The sequence below is a fragment of the Pinus tabuliformis genome, chromosome 4_2 (genome assembly GCF_031772625.1).
Source record: "Pinus tabuliformis cultivar Carrire ecotype Pingquan chromosome 4_2, CPIR1, whole genome shotgun sequence".
Taxonomy (NCBI): Eukaryota; Viridiplantae; Streptophyta; class Pinopsida; order Pinales; family Pinaceae; genus Pinus; species Pinus tabuliformis.
The window spans coordinates 417,497,076-417,514,720 of record NC_142304.1 but is presented as its reverse complement, the minus strand read 5'-3'; the positions used below and the strand labels follow the sequence as shown (position 1 = coordinate 417,514,720).

At 36.6% G+C, this 17,645-nt stretch overlaps 1 protein-coding gene across 1 annotated transcript in view; it reads left to right on the top strand.

Annotated features, from left to right (window-relative positions):
• LOC149169725 (chaperone protein ClpB1-like) overlaps window positions 1-17,224 on the top strand; it is a 30,185-nt gene extending 12,961 nt beyond the window's left edge. Inside the window, exons 4-8 of the mRNA XM_089428788.1 lie at window positions 14,831-15,014; window positions 15,630-15,955; window positions 16,085-16,364; window positions 16,466-16,663; window positions 16,838-17,224. Of these exons, the coding sequence (XP_089284914.1) occupies window positions 16,275-16,364; window positions 16,466-16,663; window positions 16,838-16,951 (402 nt within the window). The 5' untranslated portion in view covers window positions 14,831-15,014; window positions 15,630-15,955; window positions 16,085-16,274 and the 3' untranslated portion in view covers window positions 16,952-17,224. The remainder of the gene's footprint in view (window positions 1-14,830; window positions 15,015-15,629; window positions 15,956-16,084; window positions 16,365-16,465; window positions 16,664-16,837) is intronic.
• The last annotated feature ends 421 nt before the right edge of the window (window positions 17,225-17,645 follow it).

Genomic DNA, 17,645 nt, shown 5'->3' with positions numbered 1-17,645 from the left:
TCTGGAGAAAAGGCAACCAGTGTCGACATGGAAACTTTTAGGCAACGCTGCATGAAAATATGGAATGAATTTTGAAATAAGCTGGAAAGTGTTATGAACTCCGAGTTCCACCAACTCAAGTAAGTATTCGAGAAGGAACTCTAACCAGAGGCACATGTAGCAGATTAAACATACAAAGAACTCGACCCAAAACCTAGGCCTTGATCTTTCTCGTTATCATAACTTCAACCTTGAGTAACCATACCTAAAACACATTTTTAGCTAGCAGAAGAAGGTGAATATCAGCAGAACTTGAACTACTCCCCCGAAATGTCACTGCAAAAGTTGCCTATGTGCTACTACACCATTTGGCATTAACCCAATGCAATGCTGGAGGTACCAATTCACACCTTGATATCAAACCGGTAAATATGCCCATCATCAAAAGGGCAGGTAGCTCATTGGTAGAGCAGGTCCTGCATTAAATTCCTAGCCAACCCAATTTTCACCAGAATGAGTTTGTAGACAATGCAATAGAAGCACATAAGACAAAGAACACTCTGCATTAAGGCCACACTCACAAAACTACTCACATCAACCACAAAAATAGCTAACAACCACTTTAGACCACAACAACTGCAATGAGGCCAGTTCATCCCCTTACAAATTACTGAAATTCGATGCTCCATCTACCTTCAAAACTAACAAAAATTATATTCCCACTCCCACTTATAGCCGCTTTAATGAAGTGAAGGAAAAATGTCGCTCTTTTTTATCAGAGGCTTCAGCTCTGCCTTCCGATCCAAACCTAAGATATATCATTCAAAATGAGCTTTCTTTTGTAAACGAGGATTGGAAGCAAGACAAGGGTTCTGCTCATGTTATGCCATTTATTAATTCCAATAACACTCTCCCCCAAAAATTCTTGTGTGTAGAGTCATTGGGTTTACTATGGTAATGCCTGTAACATTTTGCAGTCTTTTCTTTGTTGGCCTATGGTTTAGTGGTTAAGTAGTTGAGACACGGCATCACCCTGTTAATGACCCAAAGTCAAATTTAGATCAGAGCCTTAAATTATAAGTTGATTGAATTTTATGAGATTTATATGCAATATTAATTCAATAATTAATAAAAATTAGTGTGAGGCACCCTAAATCAACTTCTGTTTATATAGTGTTAGAATTTCATTTCTGCTACATATTTGCATCTCATTTAGATTTGCCCATTCCCATGTAGTGATTGTTCCTCAATTTATGCCTTACGGCGTTTCTTTTGCAACATTTGGTGCAAATGCTAGTTTACTACTATTACTATTTTGGGGCAGGTGGATGTGGCTGAACCTAGTGTGACTAATACTATCAGTATCCTTCGTGGTTTAAAGGAAAAGTACGAGTTCATCATGGAGTCAAAATATTGGACAGCGCGCTTGTAGTTGCCACTCAATTATCAAGTAAATACATCAGTGGTAAGTTGTTTGTTTAGGTAAAATAGGTGAAATAAAATATTTTGTGTATCAATGATTCCCAATGGAATTTCATTTTTATTTTGTTTCCTAAGTGAAAATGTGATGATATTTATTTGTTGAGGTGTATTTTTAAAATTTTATAGGTTTTTTTTTTCAAATAAATTTTATTATTATATCTTTTCAGTTACCTATTTACATTGTATTTTTTTTATATAAAAATATTCAAAATAAACATTATAATGTAATCAAAATTTTGTGTAATATGTATTATTAAAACAAAGTGTGGTTGAATATTTACATAAGATATATTGATAATAAAAATCTAATAAATATATAAAAGAAAAATTAGTTTATTTGAATCAGATTTTAAATCTGAATTTTTTTTATATAAAAATATTCAAAATAAACATTATAGTAATCAAAATTTTGTGTAATATGTATTATTAAAACAAGTGTGGTTGAATATTTACATAAGATATATTGATGATAAAAATATAATAAATATATAAAAGAAAAATTAGTTTATTTGAATCAGATTTTATAAATCTGAAAATTAAATTTTTTTAGAATTTCTTTTTTACTGAAATATTATAATTAACATGTATCAATTTATTGGAGCTGAGCAAAGAAAATTAATTGAACACCACTGACTCAAGAGAAGCTCACTGGCCACGTAACACAGTAAAAGCCTTCAAAATTGATAAACTAGAGCAAACCCATTGGAGTAGAGTCCATACCTAGTAAAACTCTTGTAAACCCAATCTAACGAAAGAGGCCTAACACTTAGTAAAACCATTAAAGTTTAATAGAGTAAGAACGAGCCACCGAAACCAAGCAAAGCCAACAATGTTAAGAAAAACAAAATTGAAATAAACCCATCAAAATTAACATAACATAGAATGAGTAAACCATTCAAAATTAACATAACATAGTTGAATCACAAGAGTCCAACAAAAAGAAAAACAAAGTTGAATGAATAAACCCCTCAAAATTAACATAGCATAGTTGAACCACAAGCATTAGACAAAATCATTACTCTAAAAAATAACATAATATAGTTGAACCATAGGAGTTGAGCAAACCAAAATCATTAAGAAAAAGTTGAGCAAACCAAAATCATTAAAAAAAATAAAGTTAATGACTCTAATGAATTACAAGAAGAAATTTCATGATTTATGAAAATTTTAATATAAAAAAAGCATTATTCAAATTCAATGAAAAGTTTGCAAATAATATAAGAAAGAAATTGATGTACATAATCACTTATTACCAAAAGCTATGATGTAAAAACATGGAAGGATCTTAAGTATCTCAGGACGAATATTTTGAATTTATGTGAAAATTAATAGAGTTGGGTTGGACCATTGAAGGAGAGCAAACCCAGTAGCATTTAAGGAAAATAAGTTGAATGAATTCAACCCCTAAAAATTAATATAGCAAGGTTTCACCACCAAAGCAGAGCAAACCGACAACATTAAGAAAAACGAAGTCCAAGACTCAAATGAATTGTGGGCCATGTCCGAATGGATGTTGAAACCCAAATTTGGTAGTTTCCGTCGTAGGTAATGGGTATTTGGCTTGGAATTTGGAAAAATCGGACAAGTACAAGTCACATACAATTAATTTAATTTTTTTAATTACTACCTTAACAATTAGTGATGACATGGCACCTCCCTTGACAAGCTATGTGTTATATTAGGTACTCGAATTTATGACAATTACTAGACACACTTAAATGTCAATGTGAGGGGTTTGGAATTTTACAAGAAGTAATTGTTGATGTGAGCATGTCAAATACGGGTCTCGGAACTAAATACATGTTACAGGTCGTCAAATTCTAGGCATGATTCCAACAATAGTGTTCATTACAATAATGAACCCAATCAATACTCATTCTTGTACACTTCATTATTATAATGTACCCAAACACCCTTGTCTATGGGAGGTGATGGAATCTAAAAATAATATAATTCTTGTTGATACTTCCTATTTCGGAATTCCATTTTAGTTGGAATGGAGAGAGACTATGAGTTGGTACCCCATTGAGTTAGTGATGCTTGGAAAGATACTTATATCTAGAGGTATAATGCGAAATGAGCCCTCAAATATTTGGGATGATGGAATCCAAAATGGGTAATAGGGTCTAGGTGGAGGATGTCATCATGTGGCAGAGCTTGATGGAGTGTCCAAGATTCATTTGATGTAACAACAATTTCTCATATTCAGTTAGGGTGAGATATCATGGGAAGCAAGATTAGATAGATCTTTTGATAGAGTGGTGGGGCACACTATGAGGTTTATGGAGAGCGTGGATGCATTTTTGCATGTATTTTATCTAGGAGACCAACAACATTTAGAGATTGGGTATCCCACTTGGGGATGGAGCATAGAGAGAACAATTTTTCCTCTATGTTGAGGGTTGGAAACCTATAGGATTATAGATACACAGTAGAGGATGACATCATCTGCCTAATCCTTGAGTCCACTCTCAAGGGCAAGACTTTTTGTGAGAATGGTCCATGTTTCATTATTTGCAATGCATCCTGAGGATTGCCACATTTACAATTAGCTCGGAGAGAGATTCTATGGGGAGGGCCTTGAGGGTTTTATATCAGGTGATGAGATGGAGTGTATGACTTGTTAGTAGGACAAGTCAAGGCATAGTTGTTTGGCCGGATTCGTTGCTGCAAAATCTAGCAGGCCTTGTAAAGGGGTACCCTACAAAGCTATTACTAGACCAAGTGACAACAATTCGGTAGTGGCCCACTACCACCATAGCTAAAACCCCCTATTATTTATGGACTTTCAGTAAGGGGAGGAGTCCCAATATGAGGTCACCTATGATGGATATTTTAATTACAAAGGTATATGATGACCAATAGGCTTATAAGGAAAAAGTGCAACTTGAGTACAAGGTTCCAATTACCCAATGGAGGCAAACCACTTTTCAAAGAGAGGTTGAATTTATGAGGCACAATAAATTGGATCTCCTAAGTGGGCATAATGTCATCATATCCAATGATCCAATGATATCTAGATTAATAGATCCAATAAATTTATGGGTCTCCAAGTGGTCATAATGTCAATCATTGCTCCAATGTTGAGGGCTTCAAAGGTGGTGCTAGCCCTCCCATGTCTCAAGGGGTGAGACCATCCTCATCTCGGCCTCGGATTAGCTATCATCTCTCATGAAGTGCTAAGTCAGCTGGGGGCCTACCAGGTCCAAGCGCATCATCCCAAAAAGTCATCAAATGCAGGGAAAAGTGGAAAAACATTGTGTGGTGTTGGAGGTTCCCAAGGGTGTGTATGATGCTCTATTGTTGCTTGGAGTTCCACGACTCCCAATGCTTCACTTGCGAGTGTCAATATGATTCTTTGTAGGCCTAGGCCCCAGTTAGGTTGCACAAGTCGTGGTTGTGGAACCATTTAACAATCACATCAAAAATTATAGCAAGCAACAAATCATCAGGTACAATAATCATTTTTGCATCTAAGTGGACCAAGCTTGAATGTAAAGGGCTATTTGACACTTCAAACCAGGATCCCCTTCCAAATGTTGGGCTTTGAACTCGTAATGGTGTTGCCTCCCTAGGTAGGAGTGGCTATAAGACAACCCTATCACGTGCTTCGATCCCCTAAGGGGAAGTGACATTTCCTTAGTCCACCCTTCAGTCAATAGGTGTTATGTGAATAATGATGGTAGCAGAGGAGATTAGACTTAATGGCCAAGTTCCATGGTCAAAGGGACCAACATGGTGGGGATTCGCATCCTGAGTGTATATATGTGAGGACGGAGAAATCGTGGATACATGAGTTACCAACCTGGCCTTTGTTTTTCCACCTCCCTTGTGCAACTTATACTTTTTCTTGATTTTTCTTTGTATTACTTCTCGTAGCTCAAAGGGTTAGCGCTTATTTTGTATGATGTATAATAGTTGTATTACCCCTCACTGATGAGGCAACTCATTGTTGATTCGGGTTGGGACATGCAAGGGTTCCATTTATGATGTATAAGAGCAATACTGTGCTAACAAACTGGGTGATGGCCATAAGGGGAGAGGTAGAGCTCATGCTAGGATTTTTCTCACAAGATAATGTGTATGTACATACCCTCTTTTGCATTTTAATATTCTTTATTTTATTTTTCTTGTGGAAAATATATGTTTTTTCCTTTTTTGAGTTGCAACAACCTCCTAGGGCCAAGTTTTGAGCCCTACCTAGGTATGAGGATATATGGCAACAAATCCCAGAGAATCAATGGTCATTTGAACTTGAAGAATTGAGATGGAATATAGGGCTTGTAATGTAAGATGGAAAGGTGGTAAGCATGGTGTTGAGATAGATGGAACACTATCTCAATTAGAGCTTCCCAAGTAGTGCCCATCCTATAACCATTGGGGCATTAGGGGAGGTCCTAGTAGACTAGCATCAGAGATTAACCCCCCCATTTAATATAACGAAACAAGATCACAGTTAAAACCCCTCCTTCTTCCAGGACAACTCATAATCTATGCCGAAAGCTCAAAGTATAAACATGCATAAGTGCCTGACTGCAAAATGAGTAAAGTACTTTTTAATCGAAGCCCACCTTCATTCATGTGCTCTTGCGAGATGGGTGAGAAGCATATAAATGATGTAGGTGGCGATGATGAATAATGGCATGTCATCAACTGGTGGTGGTTGTAAGGGGTTGTTGGCTCACTGACTAGATGCGAAGTGCTGGAGAAAAAAAATCTCCTATTGGATCACCCACTTTTGGTGGGTAACATTTGGATCCAACTGGGACATGAGCTCACTGTAGAGTGTATGATCCATATACTTACATGGGGATTTCATGAGAAATCCAACAATCCCTGGGTCCATAGACTTGTAACATGCACATTGCAATCAACCTATTTGGGAGCATGTGCATTGGGTGTAGGGTATTGCCCATGTTTTATATGAGAATATAAATCCATACATATAATAAAATCTACTCTAAATGCAATTTAATCTACATGAAACATGACATGAATGTTATTAGCATGCTCATACAATATGCAATGCACCTAAACTACTATGCATGATAAGTGAATGTTGATTCCCATCAAAGAAGGTGAGGTCACTCCGTTTCACATGGAAGGCAAAAATTCACGATCTAGTTTAGAAATGTAAAACTCACCTACACCCACTTTCCCATGGATCTTGACGAGGATAAGGTCCTTATCAACCAAAATAAGATCACCCACTTGGTAGTCCCTCTTTGGTTTTTGGACCCATTGATTTTTAGGGACACTCAGTCTTGTGTTTAATCTTTTAGTTTGAAAGACCTCTTGAGAAGTGGGAGGCTTTGCAGGCTTTTAAGTCTCATGATGAGGATTGTGATTTGTAACTTAGAAGTGGTCTTATTGGTGTTTTGGGATGAGAAAGGGAATGGTTCAATATCTTTAACATGCTCGGGCAACTAGGGTTCCCTATAGAGGATCAAAGGGGTTCCATTAGTGGTGGCATATGATAAATCCATTTGTAATTGTCCACCAATTGAAGCAGACCATTTCCTTGACAAAAGCATCCCCCAATCATCAGGCACATCAATGACAACAATATCCATTAATATAGAAATATTCTTGGTAGCTTCCAAGAGACCTTTACATCTTTGATAAGACCATAAACATGAATAGAATTAGAATCAAGTCCACATGCATTCTTATATGGCCTAGTAATTTCCATTTCCAATTGATGCATCACTTTTAGAGGCATAACATTTGCTAATGCCCTTAAATCAAGCATGCAATCATGCAATATAAGATTATTAATTACTAAGGATACCAAGAATGGATCATGACCCCCATTCTTCGTTTCAATGTGCTTATTTTGTAATATGATACGTGGGGCATCAAGTTCATCAAGACCTAGGGATTTCTTGATTTTCCTCCTTGGGGGTGGAATTTTAGCCATATCTTTTTGGGAAATTGGCACAGTCACTTTATCCAAAATACTATCCATATTAACATTTAACTCAATCTCATTATTCTTCGGTTTTGGCTTTGATTTGTTTTACAATTTCCCTTGGGAAGTTTCTTTCCTTTGAGATAGGGTTTCAATGCTAGAGCTTGCTTGGGTTTGATCTTTATTTTTCCTCGAATATTAAAGGCCCTTGAATATTCCACTATTTCAACAACTAGCACACGTTCAGCTCGATCAACATTGATTTGGGTTTTTCTAGGCTTTGGGTGGACATGAGAGTCCCCAAGTAAGATGTTAAATGCATAGGTTTCATTTACAACATTCAAGTGTTCTAGGTCATCCTCTTCTTCTTCTTGTTCACAAGGACCTTCCTCCTTAGGATCCTCAGAGGGTGGATACTAGGGTGACTCTTCTTGTTCCACTAATTTGGTTGGGGCAAGGGTGTTTACAACATTTTGTTACATGGTATGGTCTTCATTGGTGGCCTTCCCACGAAAAGAATTGTCTTTGTTGAATTGGTTCTTTGAGGAAAATTCGCTCTAGAACCTTGATTTCTTTAACCATGGTTATTCTATTAATGAGATCCATTTGCCCTTAAGGTGATTTCAGTAGTGAATTTAGAATTTTTTTGTGAAAAGGCTTGGATAACAAGGTCATCTTGGGATCTAAGCTTAGGTTTAGGCTCAACCTTGGCCCTAGGGTAGTGGAACATGTCTATTCGAGCAACATTTACATTTTGTTCAACTTCAATAACAAATTTATATGCCTCAACCAAATTTTGAGGGCTATTATCTTTAAGGACATAAGTCAAATTCCCATGGAATCCTTTTATGAACCCATCAAGGATGATAGCATCAAAGGGTTTAAACCTATCAGGGACTTCCCCGAGGAGGTTATGGAATCTTTGAACAAAATCCATAATGGTTTCCTTATCAATTTTCATTGCAGCTATAAATTTGTCAAGAAGCATACCTCCATCTTGCTATGTTGCCCATGGTTTCTTGAAAGCATCATGAAAAGGGTCCCAATCAGTGACACGTCCTTGACGCATGATAGATTACCAATCTCTAGCATCTCCATCAAGATAAAGGGAAAACAACATCATAGCCTCATCTTCATGATCTACGTACATAGGACCAATTGCCTAATAAAAGTTGTGAACATGGCTTTTAGTAGTGGTTGTGTCATTACCATTAAATCTAGGCAATCACTCATGATATCTATCAGGCAAGGGATGAGTATCATCAAGGTTCCTACTAAAGTCTAATGGTCTAAAGGAAGAAAAGTTCTAAGGTCTATTCATGTTTGTAGTGGGGGGAGGATTGGGGGAAAGTTGCCTTACCAAAGGTGTGTTTGTTTTAATAGGAGAAGCACCTACCTCCACAACCCTCCTACTAGTGCCTCTTGTTCATGGAGCTATGGTTCTAGGATTATCCTCAGAAGAGATACTAGGTGATGTAGAATGAATTGATTTAAGAGTCGCCAGATGGGGATCTATCTTGTCATTAGAGATTATCCCACTTCAAAGAGTAAATATAAGGCTTCAAACTAACGGAGGACATACTTGCTTCCTCCCTGGTAACAATGCTATAAATGTTGTTGCAAAAACTAGTAGGCCTTACAGAGGGGTACCTTACAAGGCTATTGCTAAACCAAGTGACAACAATGGGGTAGTGGCCCACTGTCACCACAACCGAAACCCCCGGTTCTTCATGAAATTTCATCAATGGGAGGAGTCCCAATATGACGTCACCTATGATGGATATTCTAAGTACAAAGGTATATGATGACCAATAGGCTTCTAAGGAAAAAGATCAACTTGAGTACAAGGTTCCAATCACCAAATGGAGGAAAATTGCTTTTCCAAGAGAGGCTGAATTTATGAGGCAGAAGACGTAGGGCTTGTTTAGTGGGTTTAGTGTTGGGATAATTAAAGGTCAAGGCAAAGAGAAAGGGTTTCCAACAATTATTTTCAAAAGGAAAAAGGCGCATGAAACCCTCAAGTAAGCCCCTAAGTTGAAGCAACACCAAAATAGGGTTTACCTAGGGCAAACAACTAGAGGAAGAAAGTTTATGAATAAAATTGGAGCGAATGCCTACCAAGAGGGTTGATTTTGAGGCAATCAACTATACCCTTAGCAGTAGACCCTTCAATCCCAAAAGTCTTCCTTGCCTTGCAATTCTCACCAAGCCCTAACTTGGATGCTTGGATGTAAAGGGGTCGAATTAGGCCAAGAGAGAAAGAGATAACTTTTATGGAGGAAAAATGAATTTGATCACCAACAAGGTAGCTCAGTGCCTTACTCCTTGGGATGATGAAGTCTATGAGTTGATTGGATAGCTAAAAGTTGCTGAAGAGGATGGATAATTGATGCCATAACATTAAAAATGCTAGTGATACCTACGTAATGGTTCAAAGATTTTTATGGGAGACTTAATCAAAGTTTTCCAATAGGATTATCATTCACATGTCATTCATAATTAATGTATGCAACAATGATATCTGGATTCTATCAAATAATTTTTCAATAAATTAGGGCACAATAGCTCCAAAGACAAGTGAGTAGCTCCAAATCTCAAAATTCATTCATAGATACAATTTCCTCTAGAACATAAAGAGGCCAAAATTCTCAAGAGGCCGAAATAATCCTAGTCCAAGTGAAAATGACAATACAAGTGTCCTCTCCTATATTTATATGAGGAGGAATAGATACACTTAAGCCTAAAATCCCCTATTCAACAAGTAAAATCACAATGATGAGGTGGGTTACTAGCCAACCCACTAGCCAAGAACTACAATATAAAAAAATTCCCACACATGTGAGGCATAGGGTAAGAAAAGATGACATCATCCATGCATTATGTCATCTAGGTAATTTTTTGGTGCCTTTGGGTGCCAAACTTGATGTAGAAGCATATAAATTCATCCTCTAAGGGTTGGGCCTTAGATCTCTATCAATCTTTGTGGACTCCGTTGCCACAAAATCTAGCAGACCTTGGAGAGGGGTACCCTACAAGGTTGGTACTAGACCAAGAGACAACAATGGGGTGATGGCCCACTGTCACCATAGCTAAAACCTTCTACTCATTGTGGATGTTGGAGGAGCCATATGAGTGCTAGAAGGCAGCTTTGGTGAAGATCCTAAGAGTTGAAAATCTTGGAGGAGCGGGAGAGCAACTAGTGGGATGTTTGATGAGTCTATGTTTAGTCAATTTTGGAGCAGCAGGAGGGTTGATAGTGGCAGATTGGATGGATGGAGATGCAAGCTTTCTGAAGTTTCAGAAGTTGTATTGATCAACAAAAGAGATGACAAAGGACCTTCCAGATGTGTTCAAGGTACATGCACTGAAAGGGCTAAGTACTGTGCACCTTCAATAAGTAGGTCAGGTGTACTTTTTTCATGGAGATATTGGTTTTCATAGTTGTTGACACCAAGTCCTAGTTGTTTATTTTATCATGGTTGTATGTAAGGGCCATGATCCATGGTGCAAAAGCCCTAATTTTCTTGTATTAAAGTTTGTAATATAACAAGTTGTGGCTTAAAATTTGTCTTGTGCACAAGATTGATTCACTGTTATATGTTTTCCACTGTGCAAAGTGCTTGTGTTGTGGCATTTGAGTGTGTTTGTGATCATAATCTTAGAAATAAACCTGATTCTTAAGTTTTGTGGAAAAATTCAACATATTGGGGGCTTTAGAAACAAAATTGACATGCCCAATTTCCTTCTAGAATGGTGCTAATAGCTTGATCACGAAGATGGCTACTGTAACTTAGACTAAGCTACAAAGAATGAATTGGTAAATTGTTATTAGTAAAATCAAGCATAATTCTTCTTAATTCATTAAAAATAAAGGAAATAATAATAATAAACTTTGTAAACATGTACGAGGGAGTTTTGGTATGTTTATGGAGGAAAATGGTTAAAATGGTAACATAATTCTTCTTAATTCATTAAAATAGTAATATCAGGATAATTTAGAGGCCCGACATCTTGGTCAAGAAAAAAGTAATCATTAGTTTTTCCAACTGAAGTCAAATACATAACAACAATAAATGTTTAAAACCAAGTTCTCTTGTTGAAACAAACCTTCCAGGACATCAAAGTGGAATATGGTCAGCTAATTGTCATTTTATGCGACAACGCTAGTGCGGTCAATATGTAAAAAAATCCTATCATGCACTCAAAAAAAAAAATTCCTATCTAGTAACATTTCCTTAGAAAACAAGTCATTGAGCAAAATTTCAAGATGGAATATATTGGCACCAAAGAACATATTATTGACATCTTCACCAAACCTATGCCTAGAGAAACCTTTGAATATCTCAGGCATAATTTCGAAGTGATATCTCATTTATCTCAATAAAGTAAGCACAAAATCAAGGGGAAAACCCTTTGTTATTGATGTCAATGGGGGAGAGAATGCAGACATGGGGGACATCTGACAAGAAGTATGAAGATAATGCAGATAAGGGGAGGGGGTGGAGGGGAGGGGGGCGAATTATCAAAAGAAGTAGATATCAAATTATTTCCATCAATAGCAAAGGGGGAACTTTTGAAAATGGTTGTTATTGATGTCAAATGCTATCCAAATGAAAGAGGAAATTACCATTTGGATACCCTATCTTTGAAGGAATTTTTACTCTAATTACCTAACTCAAATGGGATCATAGGATATATGGTTGGAAAGCTTATTCTGAGATATTTCTAAATGATATATGGATTGTCTTCTAGCTCCCCACAGTTGAGGAGAAATAAATTTTTGAATATTATTATACATTCTGCTAGTTACACCAGTTGGCCTAGTTAGTGGGCAAGTTGGTCCTACTTTTAGAAGTTGAACACATTATATATAGGTGTTGAGGAGGAGACAATTAAGCCATCACTCAAGTGCAATTTTGGTCTTGTTCTTGCATAGTGAATGAGTAGTTTTTAGGTTTACACCTCATGAACCAAGTCGATTTGGAAATCTAGCCGAGTTGAAGGAATTTGTGTGAGATATATTTATTGTACCTAGGATGTAAAAGGGTTTTTGGCATAATCGTTTTGGGAAGGGTTTGTTCTTTTGTTGCAGCCAAGTGTAGCCCCTATTGGAGATCGAATTCAAGAGGCCCGGTAGGCTGAGTTCTAGTGAGAAAAAGGGTCGAGTTTTCTCTAAGTTTCTGGTCTAGTTAGAGGGTCGAATATTGGTGTGAAAGGCCAAGTTTCAAGATTGTCTTGAGGGTTGAGCCCTGATATTCTTATAGGACAAGTTCAGGGCTATCTTGAGGGTTGAATTTATGGTGCATTGTTTAGGTTCGATTGGAGGTTGAATTGCAAAGGCTAAACTATAACTCTTGTTGAGTCCAAGTTGGAGTCATTATGGAGGTAGAGTTGTAGTTTGAGTTGGGTACAAGCTGCTAGGAGGGCACACCTTTTCTTTGATCAATTTCTAAGCCTAAATGTTGTTTCTTGAATAGTAAAACAACTATAAGTTGGAGCTTATTGAGGATTTGTTTCCTCATCTTCTTAACAGGTTGGAGACTGCAATTTATGTAAGTTGGTGCTTATAGAGAATTGGTGTCTTCACAAATCATTGTAATAAATTGAAGATTATTTTCAAGTGTTCCTTCTTCAAGTCTTGACTTGCACTTTTTGACTTTTGGTCACACATTGTGGATTATTGATTGTGTGATGTGAATTTTGTTACAATATTAACTAAGTAAAAAGAGTAATGAAATACTAATTCACCCCCCCATCATTATTTCCAACAAGTTGTTTATCAATCTTCCTCATTAACACTTTCATATTGGCATATGAGATTTGCTTCACATTGTTTGGGAAATTTCAAACCCATGACTTTCTCAATTGCACCTTCACATCACTTTTTCACATAAACATTTTAGAAAACATATAATATCCATACTACAACTTCTTTTGGTCCAAATTGATTTCTATCCATATAGTGCCAATGTTGCAACCAATAGCTCTAGTTTCTAGCCTATATAATCCAATCAATGCAACTAGTAGCTTTGATATCACATTGTAATGTACCCAACCACCCCTATATACTATTGGGGTAGTGGGGTATTCAATATTCCTCCATTAAATTTTATAATTAAGTTTGAATACCAATTTTCTCACATGCCTAACCATGTGATTGGGTTGAATCCATCATTATTATAGCTCTAATACCAATTTGTAATAATATACTCAATACCCTTTGTAACTGCTGAGGATAAGGGATACTTCTCTGAGCCTCAAATATCCATCCATTTCTTGCTCTGATGCTAGTCTCCCCATTGTCTCATTATTAATTATGAATGCATGCACATGACAAGTAAGTTTATCCAAATATAATTAATCGTTCAATGTTACAGAGGTAAACTTATTTATGTAAACAAAACAACCAGTGAATAACATAAACATCATTAAACTCAACATAACTATAAATAATTCAAACACTTACCTTTTTTTATTTAAACACTAATTGGCAGCAAAAAAAGGACATTCTATCCAACCTTAGGTTTTGTTGCACTTCATCTATATGCAACAAGCAACCCTATAGAGAATATGAATCTACAAGGATGAAGTCACCTATGGATGGTTCTAGTCGTTTCACATAGCCCAATTTCTCAACAATCCACAATATAAAAAATCTCATTGCAATCTCAATCCACCAACATTATTTCTCCTTCAACCCCCACAACCCAAGAATAAGATCCTCTTCTCCGTCATGCAACTCATTGGGCTATTCCACTTTCCCTCTAGGCCTCAACATAGACTCTGCAATAAATTTCTCTAAAGGGAGCTCATACTAAAGCGACATAGCCTTTCAAACATTCTTCAAGGAATAATGACTGAAAAATCTCTCTTACATGTCCACAACATTGGGCTTTATAATAAGCCCACAAATTTCACTTCCTCCACTAACTTCAAAGTTAAGTTAATATGACTTAGGATAATATGAGATAAATGACTTAGAATTATGATAAAATGATATTATTTCCCTTTCACCCCTTTTGAGCTTCCTATACCCTTTTCCTTCCTTCTCTTATCAAAGTATAGCCTCTTATGTTTTTGTCCTTCTCCTTGTGTAATAATGTAATTTTTTAATATTAATATTCAATGTACAATATTTAAATATTACATCCTTCTATTGTGAAATCATAGCCTCCCATGTTTTTGTTTGTCCTTCTCCTTATGTAATGATGTAATTTTTTAATATTAATATTCGGTGTACAATATTTAAATATTACATCGTTGAGCTCTTGCCTTTTTATCATATACACATATATATTGCCCATCTGGAATTAAAAACTGGAGTGTTACAATACGTGATATGTGTATAACTCAGTATTTAACTTGTGAAAAAGTTTTGACATATTCAGTTAATTCTTGAGGGATCAAGAAATCCTTTGGGCTTTATGAAAATGATCTGCAATCTGTTTGTCTGAACAGGGTGGTGTCTTCCGGTCAAAGCATTTGATCTGGTAGACAAAGCATGTGCAAATGTAATTGTGCAACTAAACAGTCTACCTGACGAAATCGACACACCCTTGAAAGGAAAACGATTCAACCAGAAGTTGAGCTACATGCCCTCGAAAAAGAAAAAGATAAAGCAAGTAAAGCTCGTTTGGTTGAGGTCAGTTCTCGGAGATAACTTTGCAACTTTCTTTGCAAGTTGGCTGTCTTGTTGATCAGTCTATAGGCTTTTTGATTAGGATGGCGATGCTCTGATGTAAAGATATGTATTGAAACTTCTGGGTATGTAGGGGTGTTCAATGTTGTTTGATAGAGTGAAAATTGTTGGTCGGTGAGAACCCTTAGTCTCATACTCTTTTTCTTTTGATTGAGAAAATAAATTTTAACCATTAATGATAGCTATAGTGGGTGATGTTTTGTGAGTTGTCTTTGAGAGAATAAATTTTAACCATTAATGATAGCTATGAGTGATGTTTTGGGAGTTGTTTTTAGTGGATTTTTTGGAGATTCTGGAATTAGGCGGAAAAAAATTGAGGTTAAATTTTGATTTGTATTATTTAAAATGGTTTTTTAACTGTATATTTGGATTCAGCACCCTTAAAAACCCCTAGGACGCTTTGATTGTGCAGAAATTATCTATCAACCTTGTGATTTCAATAAATTGCTGCCGGATTTTAGAAAAATTTAACCAAAAAAACCTACCAGAAAATCTTCCAAAAAATCTCACTAAAAACAACTGAGATGTTTTGGATACATAACTATGTGATGCCTGCAGTTTGTGAGTGGCTGCACTGATATTCCTGCTACTAGATTCGGTCAGAATGAGAAGGAGCGACTGATAGGTCTGTCGGGAAGGTTGCAGGAAAGAGTTGTTGGACAAGATGAGGCAGTTCAGGCAGTTGCCAAAGCTGTGTTAAGATAACGGGCAGGATTTGGAAGACCTGAACAACCGATTGGATCTTTCCTCTTCTTGGGGCCCACTGGAGTTGGGAAAACAGAACTTGCAAAGGCTCTTGCAGGCTGCAGCTGAATTGTTTGATGACGAAAAACAGCTGATCCGGAGAAACATTCAGTGTCAAGGCTTATAGGTTCTCCCCCTGGGTATGTGAAAAGTTAAATGTTGTCAATGGAAATTTTTCGACAGCACGACACTACTTAATTTTTTTCCTTCATAAATTTGCTGTTGCACTGACCTAAAATGGTTAGATGTGTCTGATTTTGAAATGGCAGTTATTGTGGTCATAATGAAGGGGGGCAATTAACAGAAGCAGTAAGGATACGGCCCTATAGTGTTGTTCTTTTTGATGAAGCTGAAAAGGCACACAAGTCAGTCCTCGACATTTTGCTTCAAGTGATTGATGATGGCAGACTCACAGATGGGCAAGGTCTCACAGTTAGCTTCTCAAACACAATCATTATCATGACATCCAATCTCGGAACAGAACCCTTACTTGCTGCATTGTCTGGCCACACAACAATAGAAACAGCAAGAGAGAACGCTATGCAAGAAGTATGTGCATTGTCTGGACTACGTTTGTGCATCTTTTTCATATGATTATCATGAAGGTGGCTGCCGTGCTCTGACACACCTTTCTATGAATTTTGTGGCAGGTTAGAACACATTTCAGACCTAAGCTGTTTAACAGATTCGATGAGATAGTTGTATTTAATACTCTCCTTCATGATCAGCTCAAAAAAGTTGTTAGACTACAGTTGAAAGATGTAGAGATTCGTCTTGCTGAGAGAGGTATCGCATTAGAAGTAACAGATGCAGCTTTGGATTTTATTCTTCGGAAAGGCTATGATCCTGTAAGTAAAACAATCACTTTTTTTCTTTCTTTCTTGCTAGGGGATGTGTTCCCAACCCCAGTAATCATGTCCCTGCATCTCTCTTTGTCCTGGATATGCTTCTTCCTCTTTCGTGTGCAATTCAGATCAGGGATTCTGTGTATAACCTTAAAATGGATAATGTTGTACTCGCAGGTCTATGGTGCTCGTCCCTTACGGCGATGGATAGAAGGAAATGTTGTCTCTCAGCTGTCTTTGATGCTCCTGAGAGAGGAGATTGATGAGACCAGTAAAGTATGCAATGCCTGAAGAAGAGACATTATCTTATCACGTAGAGGACAGGAGTGGCGGTCATTAAACAAAACATTGGTGAAAAAGCAAATACCCTCATAGATATTCCCGTTTCTGTGTATCCTGTTCCTGATCCGTCTCAGGCACTAAAGAAGAAAAATTGAAGGAATAAATAATAATAAGCAAATAGAAGATTAGTTGAATATTCATAGTTTTCAAAATTTAGAGGTGAATAGGGTTGGTAGAGGTATATATATATATATATATATAGAGTTAGATTTTTGGATCAAAGTGGCTTTTTGGTTTTATTATGTGTATTTTATGCATTAATTTGATGTGTAATTTAATTAAACTAGTAATTGCATCAAATGTTGCAAAGGAAGCCTTGTTAAGTGGACAACATATGAAAAAAGAGCATAGATGAACAATTATGTGATATGTGACGCGATCTCAATGTAGTCCAATTCGAATAAAAGAGAAATCTTGATGTTGTTTCCACTAACCTCTTATAATTGGGATTTATATCAAAAATTAGATATTTGAATGATGGGAAATTGGAAGTGTAAATATTAATGTATGCTATTGTTAAATTAATCTAGTTTCTTATATTAATTTACAAACACAACTCTATTTTTAAAAACATAAGGACAAATCATCAATGCTTTATTCCTTCCCTCATGTTTATGGAACTACTTCAACAAGTAGGAGTTAT